This window comes from Leguminivora glycinivorella, chromosome 4, assembly GCF_023078275.1.
Source record: "Leguminivora glycinivorella isolate SPB_JAAS2020 chromosome 4, LegGlyc_1.1, whole genome shotgun sequence".
Classification (NCBI taxonomy): domain Eukaryota; kingdom Metazoa; phylum Arthropoda; class Insecta; order Lepidoptera; family Tortricidae; genus Leguminivora; species Leguminivora glycinivorella.
This window is the reverse complement of record NC_062974.1, coordinates 19,499,779-19,522,468: the sequence shown is the minus strand read 5'-3', so window position 1 is coordinate 19,522,468 and position 22,690 is coordinate 19,499,779. Positions and strand designations below refer to the sequence as shown.

Below are 22,690 nucleotides of genomic sequence, written 5' to 3'. Positions count from 1 at the left end.
TGGACTAAGAGCCCAGATCCGCCAGACATAGCAAAAAAATGGCCGACGGGCCGAACTAGAATATGCAGACATTAAACGTCGATACGAACTCTACATTATCCCAAAGTTTCATCCTTGAGAAAATGAGAAGGTCTGGCCGCTCTGGGCTCTTAGACCATAAAGAGAGATGATTATTTAGGTCGTGTCAAAACGCATTTTACATCTAAACAAATTGTTGATTCAGAATCTCCGGATATGTTTTTTTTTTCTCTTTATTTTAGGACTAATTAACTGAAACTAAACTTTTTTTATATTGTATTAAGTAAGTTGTTAAATTCGTTTTAGATAACTATCCACTTGAGAAGCCAAAACCAACGTACATTTGCAGTGTTCCTAAACTTTACCCTTAAACGAATTTAAAGTGAATAAATATTTATTTATTGTGAAATAACTATGCTTACACCAATGCCTAAAAGTCTATAGGTATTTAAATGTATGTTCTAAAAATTCAGTAGAGGCTCCCTCTATTGGAAGTACATCACAGCACTAAAGCGAGACAACGTACTAAATCACGCCCGCGTATCATTTAGCTCTACCAAATAAAGCCACTGCTAAAGCTAGTTACTTTCACAATACCCAATAGATGGCGTTAGCAAAACAGCGACATCTGTTGTTCGTAATGTACATTACAAGTACAAGAGGTTAAAACACTTTACCTGTATAATTTTACTTTACCATAATGAATGCAAATTGTTTTGATATCTATTCAATAAAACGTTCCCTAACTACAGAAATAACAAGGATAGTAATTTTAACTGAGAGTACTTCCTTATCATTAAGTGGGATTAAAGTTTTTATAAGTTTGATGATAATTATTATAACTTTTATCATAATATTATCCAGACAAATAACTTCCATAATATGTTTTATATCGACAAGTTATAGATGTCAATTAGTCAGCCGTTTTACAACTGTTTAGTAATCTTAAAAGCATTTTCCTTTGTATTTTTGTCCCCTACGTATTTTCCATTTAAATGAGTCATCTTTACCAACCTTTGCCAAGTAATTTTCTTTGCAACTTCATCCTAAATAGGTACGAGTATTTCACTATTATTTTCATCATTCAGTACGAGATGACAGCGTTTTGCAGCATTTTGGAGACGAACAGCAAACACGAGACTTTGTTTGAGGCACCGTACCGATGATGTAGGTTGCTGCGCTCTACCACAGGTAACCGCGGAACTGTTAGAAATATGGCTAGCTCTTTCAGTGTGGGCGGCGCGGGTGCGGTCTAGAAAGGGACGGAATTGTTGGGGTTCGCGTCACCGAACAAACAAGGCTTTAGCCTTCCGAGTCTGTGAGTAGCATTCGACGAGACGGAACGGGCCGGCGCCATTGCTCTCGTATCCACAAACGTGACTGTGTCTACTTTTCGCTTGTTGTGCCATCGATCGTGCTAAAACATCATTACTGCGCAGTGTTAAGGTAAGGGAACAGTTTTTATTATTTTAGTGGATTTGAAAAGTGCGAAGGGACCGTTTTGTGAGGTGAAGCTTTCACGTATATTTATGCAAAGAATTTACCGAGGGCGGTGCGTGCATATAGGTATGTACTTAAGTTGGAGGCTCAGAGCCGACGCAACGCGGCGCTGCCTTCGCCAGCGCCCGCGCACCTATATGTATAACTCTAAATAGAATACGTATAGAAAATGTGACATTTTTGGTAAATAACGACAAGACAAGTTTAGTGAAGTGTAAATGTGACTTTGTGCTCTTTGTTTGTGTCGAGTGCTTATAAATATTCGTGGTCAGTGTCTTTGTGTTTTAAACGTATTGTTTTGGGAACGAGAGCGTTTTCTTCGAAGTGCCTTATCTGTTGAAAGTGTGTTTGTCACCGTCTTGCAACATATACCTACCTAAGGAATAAGCCTTAATCGCTAGTCACGTCTTTAAGCAATGTTTTATTACCTAGTTTCTGCCTTGATTCATTTGATTATCGTCTTCATTCTCAAGATTCTACAGACATGATATTCATTAAAAACTAATCAATGAATTATTAATGAGGAGTACATATTAAATTAACTGCATTTATTTGCGCATACTTAAAATCATCACATAATCAATGCTTGAGGAACCTACTTTATTAAGTCATTTATGAGGAATGTTATGGTAAAGCACGTAACCGAATTGCGACGGTTCAGAAGCACCGTTATGCTTGCTTGAAGTCTATTGCAAAGAGCAAAATGACTCATAAACGATAAATAATAACTAGCTTTACTAGTACATAGAATCACACCACAAAGTTACTTGTGTTATCCGACACAGTGACAACCACTGCACACAGTCATTTTGTCATTTACATAGGTTGTTGCATAACATACGAATACCTAGGTAAATAAATGCAGGTACTATTCGGTCTTATCTGTATGCAGTGCGCTTCCAAACACGATCACATGACCGCATGTCAGTTATAAGCGCATTCGTAAATTTTCCATTTCAATCACTTCGTCGCCAGTAGGTAACCTAAGAATGTTAACCTACAAAATGTCTTCCTGGGCGAAATTCAAGCGGCATTAAAAGCTTCTCAAATATCTGTTGTCAAGTCGATAGAATTTGAAATTTAAATTGCGTAAGCGTTACTTCGATTTGTCAGTTGACGACATAAGGTGTAGTGTTGCACGTAGGCGTGAAGAAGATGCGGCCTTTCGGCAGTCGGGGAAGTGACGGTCGGCTGTCAAGGCCCACCGCCGTCTACACCTCACTGACCATTTTCAAAGCCTTAATTGATGATTGATGGAGCGAGGCTTCCTCCAAAGATCCCATTTAAATTTCGTTGTCACTCAACAGAACCTAAAGAATTTGGGACCCTATTTATGCGCTTCGGAAAAGCACAAAATACACGTAACCTTAAACATACTGCATGCTCTATTAGGTAGCTCAGTTTCTTTGAAGATCTTGACTTTAAATTGGTCTTTGTTCTTGATTAGAATATAACCATAAATCAACGTAAATGTCGGTCTGTCTCAGGAATCATCGTGAAATAAACGGACGATTGTAACGCAAAGTATTTGTCAGAAGTCTGTATTGTTCCGAGATCCGATTTTTTCAACAGCCCTCTTTTGTTTACTTTACCCAAGGTGGATACGGGCTGCTCGTTAAATGGCATTTCCTTCTTTACTAATTAATTCTTCTTTAGTCATTGTTTAACTTAGTCGTTTACAAAACATTTAGTTTTCATTGACAGAAAGTTTCTTATAAGTAGAACACCATTACCAGCTTCCTAAAAAACGTCAACGGCTAGCCAAACAAAACATCAAATAAAAATGTTATACACTTATGTACATCTTACATATTTGGCTGAAACCATTGCTACTTGCGTATAAATCTATTTTTAAACGCCTGCAATCTAGCCTAGCCTCAATAACTACTCGTAAATCATTCGTTCCTCTATTGAATTGATTCCATTCATGTATCCGTCTCGCTCTAGCATTAATCTCGGTTATTCTATAGCTCTTTCCGCTAAACCATTCCCGTTTGCATTTACCATGTGCCCCTATACTACTGCTGCAATCCAAAAGGTCGTATATCCACAAGAATTTTGTATCAACAAATGCCATTTTGGTTTGTGGCGGCTACAGACATTAACATCTGGCCATCGAACTCCCCGATAATATCAAACACTTAAGCACTTCATTCTTCACAGCCATATCTACGGGATCTAATCCATCATAATGCTTTTTGCTAATCCTGGCTTAGAGATAATTAGGATCTTAGGTAAAATCTCCAAAAAGACTAGTTTCTGTAAGATTTACTCGGGTAGGGTAATTAAAGAGCGTGGTATTTCTTTGCCATTCTGTTTAGTCGGTAATGTAATTCCCCAGCTATTCTACACTTGATTGACCTATATAATTAGAATGACATTGTGCGATTGTGGTCGCAATAAGACCGTTACGTCATAGTCATCCGCTCCTGTAGTAATCTGTCGACGGATCACAAGACACAATCAATCGGCACAATTAGGTGTGCCGGCTGTTACTAAGCAGCAAAAACCAGGGATACAGAGCTCATCGCAAAACGATGCTCCGCAAAAACTCGCTTGATTTGCCGCAGCCAAGCAGCCATGTCGGACAAAAAACGCAATTTTATTAAAATAACCACAATTCTTCAACTCGACAATGTAATTATGGCATTTAGTTCAGATCCCTTCAGAAAAACTTCTTTGCTTATAGTACTTCAGTTAATGTGGATCGCAATTTGGAGATCACATTAATCGAAGCAAATTAAAAGTAATTGTATCAATCAGAAGCCAAAGGAATTCGCATAGTGCTATCGAAATTGGCCTTTATAAGAGTACTGTATTGAAAGCAGGTGTGGTAAATGGTAATCGAACGGAAATAGCTGGACTAAAATATCGAATCACGCGCAGGAACAGGCTAATGGCACAAAATGTTCCTGAGGGCAGGAATGGGCGGACATTATTCCGAGAACCGCAAGGGGCATTCCAGACATTCTGCAGCTCCGACGCAGGTCGGCAAACCTTTATTATGCCTAACTAAGGCTAGAAGGTAATAAACTGTATAGGTGTTCGAAATACATTTAGAACCTTCTGAATTTATATCGCGTAATGCGCCTTGCCTTTTGTGGAATCGAAAATCTAACTATTTAAAGCAACGCATGGTGATCGTTTTCATTGAAAGGTCATCCAATTCTTTGTCATTTCGAAAAATTATTTCTCTGAGATTTTTGCTTGTGCAACTATTTCTGAACCTTCGAATAATATTGCTAATTATCACAGCACTTTTTCCATTGAAGAAACTTTTTTTTTTCAATTTCATCGCGACTCACGAGCACTAGTTTATTTGATGTATCCGGACTAAAAGGTACCAAGTTGTAATAGAATTAAAAATCCAGTATCGTTCCTTAATTGAATAGATTACCATTATTATGCGACGTCGTGACTGTTATTGTGCTTATTGTATAGGCGGTCTCATATGTAAAATCCTCGGTCTCATACGATACAATATGTAGTTGTAGTCACTTAGTAAACAGCGGTCATCCACCAAACATTACGTAAGCACTAAATAAAACCTTGCAAACATATTACCTGGTACCTATTCGTATCGAATACGGCTTTGTTGAATTGTACCTATTTATAAATGTGGTCGAATTGTAATATTATTTTGAATACATAAATATAGATAGACATAGTCGACATAGAATAGTTTTATTTAACATCACATTACAATATTACATAGTACCTATTAAAAACAGTAGTCAACAAAAATTTTACCTAGAAGAAACATACAAAAGTATTACCTAAGAACATATTATTCTAATAAATACCACTTGCAACTGTGCAAAAAAATATCTTAACTCGAAATTTAATAGTTAGAGATATACTTATAGCATATGTACAACTTCTCTCCATTTTGGATATCTAATAAAAATCGTCTGTGTAAATAATATTTTAGTATGTTTTTATTTAAACATACCAAAATATACTATATTAATGACTGCAAGGCAAAATCTGGGCAGTCAATGTAATTATATCATTGACCTCAAATCTCATAGAGGTGGGCAATTAATGTAACTAGGATACTGTAGGCAAAATAACTACATTAGGCCAAATAAATAAAGATGGTTGACGGGGCATTAGATGGGAAATAACACCACAATAATATTACTAAATTGCATTTCATCTCTTACAAAAATCTGAACTAAAAATATGAAGCTTTACAGACATTTTAAGATACTCGCAACAGCGTCATCTAGTGCATAATTTGTGAACCAATCCCTCGGAAGTCCCTAAAAAAATACTACTTATTACTCTCCACATTCTAAACAAATTTTTATTCCGTTCTTTACTCCTCCATGTATTGCATTTCTATCAAAGTTATAAAAAAATAAAAAATAAAATAAAATAAAATGCATTTATTTCAGACAAACAAGGTCCATATTTTGTTAGTATAACTTAACCTAAAACATAAAACTATGGTTAACTTAAAAATAATCTTAAATAACTAACTTAGGTACTAGAGATAAGTGGAGAGAGGACCAGTGCTTGATGAGGCCACTGTCCCATCTCTCAGCAACTACGCTCAGGAGGCTGTGGCGGCTATCGCGCACCCTGCGCAGCGTCGCGGCGCAGCGCTTACGCAGCGTCGCATGGAACCCGTCCACATGCGCGTCCGCGAACATGCCGGACGCGCTGCAATGCCGCGGCAGCCGCAACAACACCCTGAACGCGTCATTATATTGTACGCGCATGGCGTTAAACGTCCTTTGCGTGTACCGAGTCCACAGGCTGCAGGTGTACAGCGATGTACAGAAAGCTCGAAATAATGTGATTTTCACTTGAGCTGTACACCTGCTAAACCTGCGAGCTATCATGTTGGCCCTGACGGCCAACGCTCTCCTCTCCCTCTCAATGTCCGCGTCATCACGGAAATCGTCGGTTACCAAGTGCCCAAGGTATTTAAATGATGAAACCCTTTTCAGCTGCATGCCATTCAAACGAATGGGTGGGATGTGTGATGGGCACTTGCTTCCCGCTTTGAACACCATAAATTCGCTTTTGGTCACATTATATTTAAGGTTATGCGCACGGGCATATACCTCACACCTCTCAATAAGCAATCTCAGACCGCCAATCGATGGGCTCAACAGTACCATGTCATCGGCATAGCTAATGTTATTTCTTATGAAGCGTCTGCAATCGATAAATGCATTTTCTATAATTCCATTAAAAGTCAACACAATTTCCTTTCGGCTGCGACCGATGAAGAAAACGTCGGGTCCCTGCCTGCCGAGGGAAAATTGTATTTCTAAATGCTTCCGCTCAAATAACTGCCAGGAAATATTTTTTATCTACTTTCATATAAAAGGCGACGTATTGGGAAGTAAATCGGGATGTTTATTACTGAATTCTTTTGTTATTTGCATGTTGATAAATTCTTCTACTTACCAAGTACGTTCAACATTTTGCTCGTCTGCCTGTCGCCGCATGCCCGTTAAAGTATATCTACCGGACCAGAGGATCCGATGTAAAAGATTAAAAATCAAAATTTCCTCTGTAGAAAAAAAAGTTTTCATATTCGCAGTAGATAGCTGCAAATGCTTTAGCCTTAATCTTTAACCTATTAACGTTAGGTATTTTAAAAATGTTTTGAAACATATTACCTAAGAGTAAATCCGAAAACAAGAATTTTCCGCAGTTTAAAAGGGTTACACTGGTGAAAATTCTACTACTAAATCTTAATTTGAGCCGTATAGCTGTGAAAGCGTTGATAACAAATAATATCACGACTTAATTGAACGATTAGTACAGCCAATCAAACGATGGGCTCAAGAAAACAAAGTGATCAATTTGATTACTTACGTTTAATTTTACAACCTTCTTGAAGGTGATACTTTACCTCCAAAAAACAACACAATTATTTAATTATTCATGATTCTAGACATTCGTAAGTTCGTAAAAACGTGATTAAAGTAAACATTGTTACGTAGAATATAGATAATATCTGCAAAGAAATTAGTGGCATGCAATGTAGCCAGTACGACGTCATCCACGAAAACGCAAAAAAAAGAATCAGCTGTTTCGCAAGTTAAAATGAATCACATGTCAATGTTTTCTATGGTACAACTTAATTTTTGTTTAAATTCTGGAATAGGGATGGTTCCAGATCAAAAGGTTGCGAAGTAAAAAGATATACGCCGTTTCTATAAGTCTTTTTGTATATTGTTTTATTAAACACGTGTTGTAGGTATTTAAGTAGTAGACGGTACATATCTTTGTGTAATGATCAAAATGGACTCTTACATAAATCACGATTCGTTTTGTTTGTTTTGTCATAAATAAATACTGAATCGCCAGATAGGTAAGTAAGAAGAATTTAGTTCTACAAAGTATCCACAAAGTTTGCAAATTGGAGGCGTTATAACTGTTATACGGCGAACGGATATTGCATGGATGATTCAGCTGCTTTACCGTCTAACTCACGACAGTTTAATTATCACAGTGAATGACTTTTCATTTTGAACTCAATGAAAATCGAATCGTCTAGAACACTAATTAATATAACAGTAGTCCATTTGAATTTGACTGGAATGACAAAGTCAAGGCCACGAACAATACGGGACTTTTCAACCAAGCTAGAATCTGACCAAGCTAAATTGGCAACAACTTTGGTAGCCCTGTCTGTGCACGGATTAAGTAAACGTCATATCATATTATCATCTAAGTTTGACGTTTGAACCGTCGAGGCTGTCAAAACTCAGCTAGTCAAATTCGCTGCCAACTTTTTTTTATACCATGTCGGTGGCAAACAGGCATACCTGCCATGCATGGCACACAGAAAGCGGTTTTGATAACTAAGTAACTTACCTTGATAAGTCTCTAGTACTCTTACTTTTCTATTGGCAATTGTCGATAACCGATTATCATCTTAGCTACGACAAATGAGCAATTTAGTGTAACGTTAGTGAGTTCTCTAATGACTAGTAGTTGTACTAGTACTTTATAGACCAAGGCCTCAAAGTGCCCAAAGCTGGATTTGAACCAGCGTCCTCCGTTTTCGCGACAGATGCCTGAACAACCATTTGGTCACGGTGACGAGGGTCGACATTTTCAAGTATTATTGGCCGTAGTAGTTTCCACGGAACTTTTTTCAGGTTACAAAACGGTTTCCAACAATTCAAATTACCTGGGTACGTAGCCGAATGGCACAAACGCTCACAAAACTCTCAGATATCTATCTCTATCGCTCTTGCGTATTGGCTTGACAGAGTCAGGCTACCTTTCGCAGCGTTTCGTTTTCGTTTCGCGTCGCAGAAATGCCATTCGGCTACGACACCTGCTTTCATAATCCTTGAGAAAACAGAACCAGGTAGCACAAACAGGAGATGGGATATTTTATTCCTAAAGTAACAAAAAGTTGCTTCCGGAGGTAAGGAATGTGCGCGATGCACATATTTCCTATACTGCATGGTCGGGTGGTATTTTCCCTAATTTTATGAACATAAATCTGTTTGTAAATGACATTTTTAAACAGTTCCATTGACTCAGATAACTATCGGTATTCCCAGAGGTTATATGCTGCTGTTTTGCATTCGTTATCCTCCGGTTTTCCGATAACCTCAATCGTTTATATCTTGATAACGATGAAATATCAACACGGCACTAACCTCAGTGCAGACTGTTTGCTTGTGATAAAAAATCATAACAAAATATGAATCCAAGTTATATTTTTATGTATTAAACTACTTACTTAGCTAAAAACAGGTCGCTTTTAGCAACATGTTATACAACATTTATATTAGTAAATTAGTCGAATTGTGTGTCCTCTCCGCTAATTACAAATAATTAACGGTTAAATATTATAATCAATGCTATACAAGGCTACCAGTATAAAAAGTTATGACTATTTGCATTAAACACTAGAAACAATATTAATTTGTGCAATTTCGAGTCAAGAAGGTACTTATTGTCGGTTGTTACTACGCCTTTATTTCCATAACAGCTTCGATATGAAATCGATTTTGAAATCTGGTACATTTTGATTGAAAGCGTCACATTTTATGCTAGCTAAAACCAGGTAAGCATTTAAATGTCAATATACGTATTCAAAGTTAGTAGATACTATTGATACCTATCAGTGTCTCCTCTCAATGCTCCAGTTTTACCTTATAAAGTAGCGACCAATTACAACTTTGCCTTCTTGCCGCACTGGTCTTATTACTAGCTTAGTCATGTCTATAATTAGTTTAGGTATTAGAATATCCTGTAAACAACTAAGAAACTGCTATATGTATAATAAATATGTACGACACCAATTAAAATTTGGAGCGAACACTTACACTAGGTACACTGTTCAATAAATTAAACGCGCGTCGCAACTTATCTCTATGGAATTTGTAGTTCAAACATTAAAGCACTATAAAAACAAGGTATTTTGATCCTCACAACGGCTCTTGGAATAGTTAGATAAGACTCAGTTTACTTCTAAATATTAGTAACAAGAACACCTACTTACAGTTAATCAATTTAAAATGGCATTTTATGACGTAGGTAGATTTAATACGGATAAATAGGTATAAGTTACTTCTACTTATCTACGGTGATGTGTGTAGAAATGCACGGAATGTACCTAAATAAATGCATGACTCGTCAGTAAGCAAATATCAAGAAATAACTGGCATAATTGGCATTATTTAAAGAAATACATAGTTGTGAAACAATGAAATCCTCTGTACCTACCTGTCTTAATTAATTAAATACTCATATCAACGTAACGAAATTGCTGCTAATCACAATGAGTCCAGACATAAGTACTCATAACCAGTTACGAGTAGAAAAATATGTGTTTAATGCGGATCATGAAATCAGTTTGCCAATTTCGGTAACTTATTGATAAGGTATTTTTTTTTTCAATAGGTACCTATATATTTTTTGTTGTTCATTTGATCGAATCAAGTCTTTATAAAATTAACCTGTGATAAAATCAGCTTCTGGCCCCGTAGCCAAATGGCATTTCTGCGACGCCAAACGCCGCAGAAATGCAGTCTGCCTCTATCACGCCAATACGCAAGAGCGATAGAGATAGATTGCTACGGCTACGGCAATGATTGCAAAATACTGTGAAATTCGACAGCAGCTTGTCGAAGAGGCCCCTGACTATATCATTTTAATATCCTGTTGAAGATCCGCTGCGTTGCCCAACATCGAGGCATTTTATTTATTTTCTTTCTCTCTGCGTCACCGCCGCCGTCATGCATTCCCCGTCAAGGAAGTGATCACGTGAGAAATTCAACCGAATACTTTGAACCGGGGCAAAAACGACTAGGTCGATCTACACCCCAAATGTGTTAGTTCCGAGAAGCAAAATTTCCGGTCGCATTTTTCCACACTTTACATTTTAACCAATTATACAATTGTTTATGTTCAAATACTGAGGGTTTTCACAAATGTCAATTCTCCGTCGCTTTTTCTCCTAAATAAGTTTAGTGATTTCACGGTCTTTGAGTAATTATGTTAACTAGAGAGGGCACCTCAACTTGATTTTGTGTAACAACACTTAGAGCTGATCAGCACAAACGCGCTTAGTCTGTGCCGAACGGCTGTGGTAGATTGACGTATCGCAATGAAAAATATTTCGTCTTAAATAATGCCGTCATGTGTAGTGAGGTACTGTACAAACTCAGGAAAATGTAACAAAAGCCAAGGAGTGACTTTTCATACGTAGGTTTACTGCATTTTTGTTCAAACACGCTTACTTTTTAAAAAATGTATCAATATAAACTCATGCCGAAGCGCCATGTTGCGGCGGCCATGTTTCGTTGAAACCAAAGAGTAAAAAATGCAACAAAAGCAGACGTGACAATATCGCAAGTTAGTTCATGTTTCCTATCATACATTAAATTATATACATTTATCGACGCAAAAAAGGTTATTTAATTATTATTGTCAGAATTGCAGTTTTCCGACATGTCGGTCTATAACAGATTCTCAATACGCGTGTCGAATTTCATGTATGTAAATGTAACTGCAGTACCTAACATGCCTGAATGAATTTGGGTAGGTAGACGGTCAAGCAAATTATGAGAGTATAAAAACGCGCGAAATTCAAATTTTCTATGGGACGATAAACCCGCGCCCATACATACATGGATGTAGATAAAGTTATGTGTGCGACTATACATAATTAGGCATTAAAACACTCATGTTATCTTATTAACACAACAAAAACAACACTCATGTTTTAATGCCTACCATTATGCAAATGTCACATAAATAACTAATATCCAGTTGCGGCTATGTGTACACATGTACGCTCAGTCCGTATGCAGCTTTAAAAAATGTGGGCATTTAAAAAAATTGGGACTCACAGAGTTGTTAAAAAAAGTTAAATCGCTGTCAGTTTTGCAACGATAATTAAGCATGGAATTTCAATAAAAACATCGTGAATTATACTAAGCTATAATCTAAATTTAGAACGTGAAAAAAGTTTTAAATACAGATTTCAAGCTTGATTATCATTACAAAACTAACAGCGATTTATGTTTTTTGTTAACAACTCACGCTAATTGAGAGTCATAAATTTAAAAAATGCCCATGTAAACCCATGTCACTTCTATACTACGACTTCTAATCTATGCACTCTATGCAGGGCTCATCATCGCGACCGAAAGGTCGTAAGCGCCGAGTAAAATCGTAGCGCTTGCGACGTTACGGAAGCAGGCCATTGGTTCACACCCCGCCCCCTCGCCCCGCCTTCAACTTACAGGCTGTGACACGTTTAGAGATGGGCGGCGGGAAAATACCCGGGGTAGATATCGGGTATTTACCGGGTATTTACCCAATCTACCCGATATTTACCTTTTCTACCCTAATGGGTGGGTATAAATAAATATTGTAATAAAATGGGTCATAAATTGAATTTAATCATGAAAAAATGTTTTCTTGGTATTGTATAATATATTTATATTTTATTAATATAGTTCTACTGCCGCAGAACAACTCGCTTTTTAACAAATCGCTACGAATTTGCGGCGCTTGCCATCGAAACGCTGGGCCCATGGTCGACCGACACTAAACATTTTATAAAAGAAGTGTCGGTCAGACTAATAGGTGTCTCGGGGGACTACAGGGCAGGGTCTTTCTTTGCCCAAAAATTAAGTCTAGCGGTGCAAAGGGGCAACGCCGCCAGCATCCTGGGTTCACTTCCAGAGGTCGGTTCTCTAGGTGAGATTTTTTATATTTAGTTATAGCGTAAATTTTTTTTTTGTTGTGTATATTTATATGTATTGATTACCTAAAATAAATATTTTATATAGTTCTATAAACATATATCGAAGTATTCGTATTGAATAAGGAATTTGTTAAATATCATTGACATGCTTGTGTGTTTGTTACCTCCTCCTCCTAAACGGCTGAACCGATGGGGATGAAATTTTGTGTACTTATTATAGTTCCTGTCAAGTAACAATTTCTGGTCCTATAGTGGTCGAGGACACCAAATTAAATCACACTAAATGGTCCTATAAATAGTCTATATTGGTACTGTAGAGCCGATTTGGCGCAATTATGCAGCCATTTAGTTATATAATCGGCCTATAGCAGTATCATCCGTGACGTTTAAGGTCTATAATGGTGATGTAATGATGACTATTGTGCTAATTTGTTAACATAGAGGACACAGTAACGCTATTATAGTATCAATTTGTGCTATAGTAGCATTTGAGATTCCGTTATACAGGTTATTTTGTTCTATAATAGCAGTTGCCGTCCCTTTTAATGCGAAATTTCTAAAATAATTTAATGTGTGTAATATTTAACAAAAACTGTTCTAAACGAGGAACTTAATGAAAAGTGGCGTGTGAACTTGTGAAGTTTAGTGTCAATTAACATAATTTGGATTTCGTATACTTCCATCATTACCGCAAAAAGGTATGCGATGGAAATTTCACCGTTAAAAGAATATTAGTTTAATGGAGTATTTTAAATGCGCCCTCGATTTATACATGTTTTGAATAAAATAAATAAATATAATTTAATACAATAAAATTATTGGCACCATAGTTTCTACTATGGATCCAAGAAGTAAAACATACGCTTTTATAGTTCGACTATATCACTTATCATACGCATTCACTGCCATAAGCCCGCCATCGTGGATTCAATTAGGGTTGCATGAGAATTTAACTATGATCCAGTTTAACTTATAAGTTCTTTATATAGAAAACAATACTTGTTTTCAATGTTTTACTATAGAAAGATCTTTTAAACAGTATTAATAAATGTTGTTTTCTTTTTAGTATGACAAATCTAAACTACAATTGGTCGCTATGTGTATTTTTAAAGTTAATTTCTAGAAAAACACTGTACGGAACCAGATACCGCATCTTTGGCCTGATTTCATAATTACGATGTATAAACACCATAAAGCAGCCTTTTAAGGTCAAAATTATCATTTAAAAGTAATCGTTTTCTACTTTTATATATCTGATTTGGTTTATAAAACATATAGTAAACTCAGCTATAACGCTATTGTGTTTTAAAAGAGATACCGAAACCATTATTCAACAGGTCTGTGATATAAAAGAGTCTTTGTGGCGTATACGGCGATGAGATATAAAAGGCATTAGAAAACGACTATAACCTTTTCAAAGCTATCTATACGTATCCTCAAAACTTCATTATACAGCAAAATAGCTCTATAATGGTATTCATATCACTACTACAGTGTTAAATACTATAGCAGTGTTTTCCAAAGCCACTATATCCCAAAATAGTGGTATAGTTAGGTTTTAAATCTGTTAAAATACAACTACTAAAAATACCATAAGCGGCTTGTTGGGAACCTTAATAGCGCAAATTGATAGCATAACAGTGATTCCTAACACTATTATACAATAATATTGTTATTTAGTAGGTTATTTGATCCTGTTATAGACCAGGCCTATAGCGGCTCTATAAATGGTGATATAAACGTTTACATCACTTCCTAATAACACCTTTTAGCTGTATAATACAACAACTATAGCGGCTTGTCGGGAACCTTAATAGCGCAAATTGATTGCATAACGTGATTTCAAACACCATTATACAGTAATATTGTTCTATAATAGTCATATTTGATCCTGTTATAGACCAGGCCTATAGCGGCTCTATAAAATGGTGATATAAACGTTTACATCACTTCCTAATAACACCTTTTAGCTGTATAACTCAACAACTATAGCGGCTTGTCGGGAACCTTAATAGCGCAAATTGATTGCATAGCAGTGATTCCTAACACTATTATACAATAATATAGACCTATAGTAGTCATATTTGATCCTGTTTATAGACCAGGCCTATAGCGGCTCTATAAAATGGTGATATAAACGTTTACATCACTTCCTAATAACACCTTTTAGCGGTATAAGCTTATAGAGCTAAAAGGTGTTACTGGAGGCTTTTATACGACAGGCGGTCACGCCGAAAACCTTTATACGACATCTATAGTAGCTTTTAGCGTCGAAAACCAAAATTATAGCACTAAAATGTTACTTGGGTACGTTTGTTTGGTAAAGCCTACTATCTAGCCGAAGTCCAGTATCTAGCCGAAGTCACATAGAAGGCATTATTACAGTCCGAATTCAAAGCAAGTGTTAATTAAAATCACACATGGACGTGGCGCTTGTTTAGCTAAGTACAAACTAAAGTATAAGTATCCCATAAATAAAAATAAAAAAAAGTACCTAACTGACCCGTCAAGTGACTTATTGCACCCTTTCAATACGGATGCACCTACCTGGCGTTTTGCAAAGCTGTGACCTCATTGGCTAATCAATTTGCATTTGTCTGTCCACCGTGTTTAAGTTACGTAAGTTATTTGAATATTTAGTGGGCCTAAAACATCTGGGGAATACAACTTTTTAATTGAATGTGGTAAATTACACATGATATATTGGAATATTTGGAATTTCTGTTAACATTTTAATATTAGTTAGTCAAATATATATATTCATTTTAGTAGAAAAATATATTTCAGTCATGTAAATTAAGAATAATCTTTAATTTCATAGATTATTTTTTATACCCGCTCATTTGGGTAGATACGGGTAAATACCGGGTAGATTGGGTAGATATGGGTATTTTCCCGGTATTTACCCGTCAGCGCCCATCTCTAGACACGTTCGTTGTTTGCTATAGCTCCTCTATACGAAGTAATAATTACTCAATGTTCACGGTAGTCACACAGTCAGTAGGTAGGTAAGTTAAGTTTGTTAGGTATCTTCAGATGCCCAAAGGGCAAACTTCCCAGAAATAGGGCTCCGACTACATAGTTGATTTGTAGACGAAATTTATTAAAAAAATAGTTATAGTTAAAAAATAGAAAGTAACGTCTGTCAGCCTATGCGAATTGGGATTGGGACGAACAATTATGATCGAAAAATGAACTAGTGGGAAAAATGCGACTGGAAATTATGTTACGCGGAACTATCGCGATTTGGGGAACTGATCTATCTACTCGCAAAACCACTTCCGACTTAACTCGAAGGTGCCTCTTGTTATGTAACATTCTGTTCGAGACGTTTCCAAGAATCTTCACAATACTGCAGTCATGCTCAACGGATTCGATGACAATTGAACTATTGTGAAATGTTTGAGACATTGAGTCGAGATTCGTTAAGAACTCCTAAGTTGTCATAAGTATTGTTCTTAATATTCAGTCATACATTATTATAGAATTTGATTTACCTATATTTATCATATTATAAAGATTTACGAAGACATCAACTATTACTGTTGGAATTTATTACCTTTTTTATAGACCTTTTTTTAGGTACGAGTACAATGCTGTATCTAGTACTATAACTGGATCTGAATTGCAGCTTCACACCTATATTTTTGTTGCATATACCTAATCCTCAATAAAATTCCGTTACCATTATTTCCATTTTGTTTATATCGGAAGCACGCACGTTCCCTTGACCGTGTCTGACTTTTGAATGAGTGCATCAGCGGAAGCACGCGTCTACAGTCAAATAGTGCAAACAAAGGACCATACGATGGTTCACCATGGTTCACAGGCAAACGACCGCAGCTAGCCCAAATCGGCCATGCATCATTGTTTAAACTCTCTAAATTTAGAGACCGAAAACGAACCAGAATGTGTAAATTTTGTGCAGGAATTGCTGGTCCCGGATACGGTTCATAAATAGGAATTACTCGTATTGGTTATTGAGGTCTTTGTTATAAGCGCTCGCTTCTTTTAATAAGGAAGAACTAGCTACGGGTACAAACGCATTCATGGATGTTCAGTCGTTATTCCCCTTGCGCGAAAGCAGGTATCCAAGTCAAAAACTCGAGCAAACCAGTGAAATGTGACCTTGAGATCCGTGGCATCTTTGAGAAGCAATTTACATTGGTTTTCCCAAGCCTTCTCTTAGCACAGACTCACAGCGATTATTATGATACGCTAGCTCTCTCGCTGCATTTGTTCTATGACCGGTTCTAAGAGAGCTTTTAAAGCTTTACATCCCATTGATAAACAGGCTTCCCTAACCTGGCGGCGTTGTTTTGTGGGTGTGTGTATTTATTTCTGTGCGCGTCGGTGGCAATAAGTAATAAGGTAAACATTAAGCAAGCTGTGGAGGCCACGTGACTAGTTTTAGTCGATATTCGAGCTTCAAATAATGTAGGTAGCCGATTTTATCCAAATTGTATTATTTAAATTTGCGGTTATACATGTCTGGCGATAATTCACTCGTTAGATATTTGTGTAAATTAGATTAGTATTTTTATTTCCTATTCTTAATAAGATTAGCTATCTGTTGCTGTCTGTATAGACCTGTTTCTATTTTACTTTCCCCGTAGTTTATTTACAATCATGGTTTCGATTTCCATTTGGAACTCGACAATTTACAATTTTATACAGTAGGTAAACACTCGGTAGTTGGATATTGTTGACAGCCGGTGTTAAGTACCCAACACTTAAGTAACTGCGGATAAGAAGTAACGGGAATCGTTCCCATGGCTCTCGAAATTATCGACCAAACCAAACGTTCAACGGTAATTTAGTTTTTCTGACGCTTCTTTCAAACCGAATTGATAAAGTTTTATTTGAACTAGTTTGATAGTTATACCTACTTATTCTTATGACTTCCAATTTCGATAAAATAAATTGTAGGTAAAAAAAGAGGTTCACTCTATTATCTTGCAGAAACTTTTTTCGCATATATTTGATTTGCATAATAGTTCTTGGCAGAAGTCACAAATCAGAAGGCATAAATCATTTCGCAGATTTTTATAATACCGAATCGTACGTTGGCATAATATTGATGAGCATAATAGTTTTCTAGTCGAATAGTACTTTCGCAGATAATATTTGTGCATAATATTTAGGCGGCATAAAGTTGCAATTTGCTTTTCGATAGCGTGTCATAATTCTGCTCTTGTATTAGTATGCTATACGATTATTATGGTAAGGCATACGATTATTATGGTGTATGGTCAGGCGAACAGTGTTAAGTGATTTAATGGTGATGCGCTGTTGTGTAAAGAGATACAGAAGGGCGTAATAACCTAGTAAAATGAAATAAATACGTTCATAAAGTTTTAGTAGCTAGATGTCGAAGTCTAATCTCAGTTTCCTGTTTCCGTATCCTACTTGTGGACTCTATAGAAGTAAAGTAACGTGTTTTAAGTAAAAAATACTCTTATGCAAACGTACAAAAAAATAGAGACAAAAATATAGTTGTAGAAATTGAAAAGTGGCAACATTGTAGTGTCGTCCCTTTCAAATCAATATCTTGCATTCTGTTATAACTTGCCCCATCGCACTATCAAAGAGATCGCACTGGGGCTGTGCCTCGAGCACGGAGTTGAGCAGCGTGAGCGCGCGCGCGACCGGCGCCTGCGCGTGCGCCTGCGTGCGCGCCGCGCCCCACGCCAGCAGCGGGTGCCGTCGCGCGCGGGTGTACTGATTAGGTACAAACAAGCGCACACAGACTTCAACAAGTTTTATGCTATCAATCTTATTTCTAAATATTTGTAAAACGAATTTGGCTAAAGAGAGCGATCTTCGTAATTGCAGAGAGTCATACCCGAGTTGACCCTGCAAAAATAAGGTGGGATACATATAGGGATAAAATACATACATTTTCTTGTACAAAGCCCTGAGGTACATTTTCTGGACCTGCTCTAACATTAAATTATATTTATGTTCATGCGGACCCCATACTACAGAATTCGTCTCCAATAAACTGCGGACTAGTGCAGCATAGAGCACGCGAGTGGCGCACACGCTCAAGGACCCAGAATTACGCAAAACGAATCCTAGCCTCTCGTAATATGTGTGAGAAAACGAGATGACACTGCCATGTTGCCACTTGCCACTTTTTAATTTTTACCGTTTGTTGCCAAGCTGTCGTATCAAGTTAATCGCCCATAATCTCAGTAATCTTCTAGCTACTTAGATAGTTCTCTTAAAAGCGAATTAAAAATTGAAAGTTGCAAAGACATGCAGGTAATTTTATCAGTCCTACTGATTACTAGAACCCTACACAAAGATTCATTAAATAAATGAAAAAAAACGTCTCATAATTATGTAGGGGCCTAAGAACAAAAGTGGTTGACTGTTCGTGATATATTATATTGAATTAATATTCTGTGCTCATTCTTTACTTGACAGCCTACTTATGAATTCTACTAAGCCATATAACAGGAGCCTCGATTACAACTGTATTTAAATATCAATTCGTGTCAATCTTCTACAACAGTGCTCATTGATGTTTGTCATTTATGTCATTCTTATTAAGGGTCAGTTGCATCTAAGAGCAAACACACGTCACGCAGGAGAAAACAAAAGTCTACGGAAATTCCCATACAAAAAAAATTGCGAACGCTAAATTCGGTAACAGACTGTTTAGTCCAATCACTGTTTATTAAGTAAGTAGGTACCTATCTAAGTAAATACCTTCTTAAACAAGAGTTTCCATAGTTTTAGATTAAAGCGAGGTTTTGTTGTGGCACAGAAATTGAATTCGTTGACTGTACCTGACATGTGAGGGTGCCATACTTGACCAATTAAGCGAGCGATCTCTTTATTGACATAAATTGCAGTAATGTTCATTCTATTTTAAGAGTCAGCATTAAAAATAAATTGGTTGTTACCATTTACCTATTGTGTAAACAAGTGTTTTTATTTTTTTTGTTGCTAAAAGAGCATTTTAGTCGTCATTGATTTGATAGCAAGTAAACACTACGTGTTTTGTTTGACACACAAATTGATTACACACTCATTTGATTATAACTTTTAAGTAATTAGTGATTTGCAAAATAGTCGGATATATTAGCATTAGTCCAATAAAAGTCCTTTTATATTACTTTCGAATAAAGACTGCAGTATCTCTAGAAATCGAGATTCGTAAAAAAATAAAGATTGTTGTTGTTATTGAAAAATGACAGACACATAATATATAGGGCCCACGGTTAACGACTCTTCTCTTTCCGAACTGACTCTACGTAAGACATCCATACTAATATTATAAATGGGAAAGTGTGTGTGTGTGTGTCTGTTTGTTTGGCCGTCTTTCACGGCAAAACGGAGTGACGAATTGACGTGATTTTTTAAGTGGATATAGTTGAAGGGATGTAGAGTGACATAGGCTATTTTTTGTCTCTAACGCGAGCGAAGCCGCGGGTAAAAGCTAATCTCTAATATTTCGACACAATGAGGCAATCAATCGAGTTGTAATCGTCAATCAGGTTTGTTAGTTGTTTGTTGAGACGACAAAACTCGTGTTAGAATAATTTGTTATAGAGCATAAGCGAGACTATCGCTTAGACAAAGATAAACCAGTCTAACAGCGCTCCAATAACGCTAAATAGAACTAGAGTCTAGTCTTATGAGTATTTAACTAAGAGTAAGAAGTTTTTTGAGATACCTATCTATATACTCCAGTAATTTCAGAATCGGTCTTCATTATAAAAGTGTCTTATCCACCCAACGACCCAACTGATACCAGGCCCTTTTTACATCTATAATAACCTAACCACAAAATTAAAATTTTGAAAAAACCCCCAACATAGGGACCGATTTTCATGAAATATGGCTAAGAACACTAACTCAGCTTTCAAACAAATAAAACTAAATCTAAATCGGTTCATCCGTTCGGGACCTACAAACATACAGACAGACAGACACGTCAAACTTATAACACCCCGTCGTTTTTGCGTCGGGGGTTAAAAATATAAACAAATGAATAACAGAACTTATTTTGAATGAACAGTTGAATGCCACTCCTCGCATTTATCCCTTGTCTTACGGCTCACCAACCACTTGTCATCGCTTAAAATAAATAATAGCACCTTTGATCACATTGGACATGAACACCAATCGAATAATAAGCGGGGACGTGTTTCTACAAATCGATGTAATTAATTATATATTAAATATGTGATAAATTTTATTGCATAAATGAATAAATAAAACAAATAAAAACATAATAAATCTACTTAAAACTAAATACCTAACCTACTTATAAATAAAAAATTTGGCCTAAATCGCCGTCAATGGGCAAGGTACCCAGAAGGCTGGCAGCATTTCCACGCTGTATAGCGATACTTATACGTTGCGCGAAATACTGACCAGCCCTCTGGTCGCCTGAGGTCTCTATCAGGCGAGACGACAAATCCTTATACAAAAGACGGGCACTGGGCCCCCATGGCCCCAAGGTCTCAACGCCAAACGCCGCAAATATGTAGCTAGTTCCTAGGGTGGCATATTTGCGGCGTTTGATGCTTTCGGCTGAGGATGCCGCAGCGCCAGCAGCAACGCTGGTGACCGGAACATGGGACGGCGCCAGTGTATCAACACAAGTAGCGTCCCAAACTAGCGGCCGACCCATGCTCCAAGGCACCAGTGTCATACCGTCAGGACTCTTGCCGTCGTCCCTAGCCAGGCCGGTGGGCTCCAGGATTGCTGGCATTTTCGCGCTGACAAGGGCCCGACGGATAACATCATTGATACTGGCGTGGCGCGGGATCCTTCCAGCGCTTCGGGCGCATGAGAGGCCATGGTGACCCAATGTGTCCACCATGGTACCGCATTGACAGCGATGAGGCTGGTTTGTTGATGTCCCCAAACGCAAGCTAGCTGCTAGGCAAAAGGTGGTGTTATCCAGCAGAGTCCCAATGTTTGGTGATGGTAAAGCTTGTAGCCACAGACCCGACTCCCACTCCGCAGTCGCAAGGAGACGAGCTCGGTCTGTCGAACTAGTTGACGTATTTAAAAGGTTTTCCCGTACTAGTCGACAGAGCGGCTCGTCCCATTGCCTCTGCGAACAGAGATTGGCAGGCGGGTCCGTGTTTGGACAGGTTATGGACCAAACGTTCTTGGCCTCGGAGCAGTGTGCGGCTTCTATAGAACCAATTGAAGGTTTTAATATTTTACCTATAAGGCTTTGAGCACCATGCACCGAGGACAGGAACGCAGGTAGACAAGAAACACAAGAAATTTTGCGGATACCCAGGCCGCCAAACCTAATAGGCAGGCTAGCCTGGGTCCAAGTTCTATCGTCAAAATGGATATTGAAGATGGAGGTGATTGTTTCAATGACTAACATATCTAATTTTGATACCAAAGTTGGGTATTTCCAAAGATGAGTTCCGCGGAGTATGTACGTAAATTTTGGGACGAAAAGGTAGTGCTTAATGATTGAATAGGCTGAATGAATATTAATTTTGGCCAAACGGTATGATGTTGTTTTAAAATTTTGAATCTTAGAGTCAATAAATGTTTCAAAGGATTGGTCCAAAATGGGGCAACCAAGGAGGTGAAGCGACTTTTTGTTTATAATTTTGATACCCGGAGCTAGTTGTGTAAAAAGGTCGATAGTGTTATTCTTGTCCGGGCAGGAGTCTGTGATAAAAAGTTCGTACTTCGAAAAATTTAGTGAAAGGCCAATAGTATTCATGTCAATGATTATTTTTTTTAATCTTCCAGGACGCAGTTCGCTTCACCACCGAGAGTCCCGTCGTCTAAATACCACACGTGATAAATCAATCCGCTGTGTTTTATGAGTCATTTGTTGTATATTATTAATTTAATATACAAATAAACATTAACATTTTTATTAACATAAACTGACATATTAAAAATAATATTAAGTTTTGTTGTTAGATTAACTTGAAACCGTAATCAGTCAGCTAATAGGTAGGTACA

At 37.2% G+C, this 22,690-nt stretch overlaps 2 protein-coding genes across 2 annotated transcripts in view; one reads left to right on the top strand and one right to left on the bottom strand.

The window, feature by feature from the left end:
* Nucleotides 1-21,566, bottom strand: part of LOC125225240 — a 49,349-nt gene extending 27,783 nt beyond the window's left edge. Inside the window, exons 1-3 of the mRNA XM_048128848.1 lie at nucleotides 21,116-21,566; nucleotides 18,297-18,474; nucleotides 6,004-6,687 (exon numbers count right to left, since the gene is read on the bottom strand). Coding sequence (XP_047984805.1) covers nucleotides 6,004-6,687; nucleotides 18,297-18,474; nucleotides 21,116-21,566 — 1,313 coding nt within the window. The remainder of the gene's footprint in view (nucleotides 1-6,003; nucleotides 6,688-18,296; nucleotides 18,475-21,115) is intronic.
* Nucleotides 1,317-22,690, top strand: part of LOC125225120 (leucine-rich repeat-containing protein 15) — a 49,519-nt gene continuing 28,145 nt past the window's right edge. Inside the window, exon 1 of the mRNA XM_048128684.1 lies at nucleotides 1,317-1,464. The gene's annotated coding sequence lies outside the window, so the exon portion shown is untranslated. The remainder of the gene's footprint in view (nucleotides 1,465-22,690) is intronic.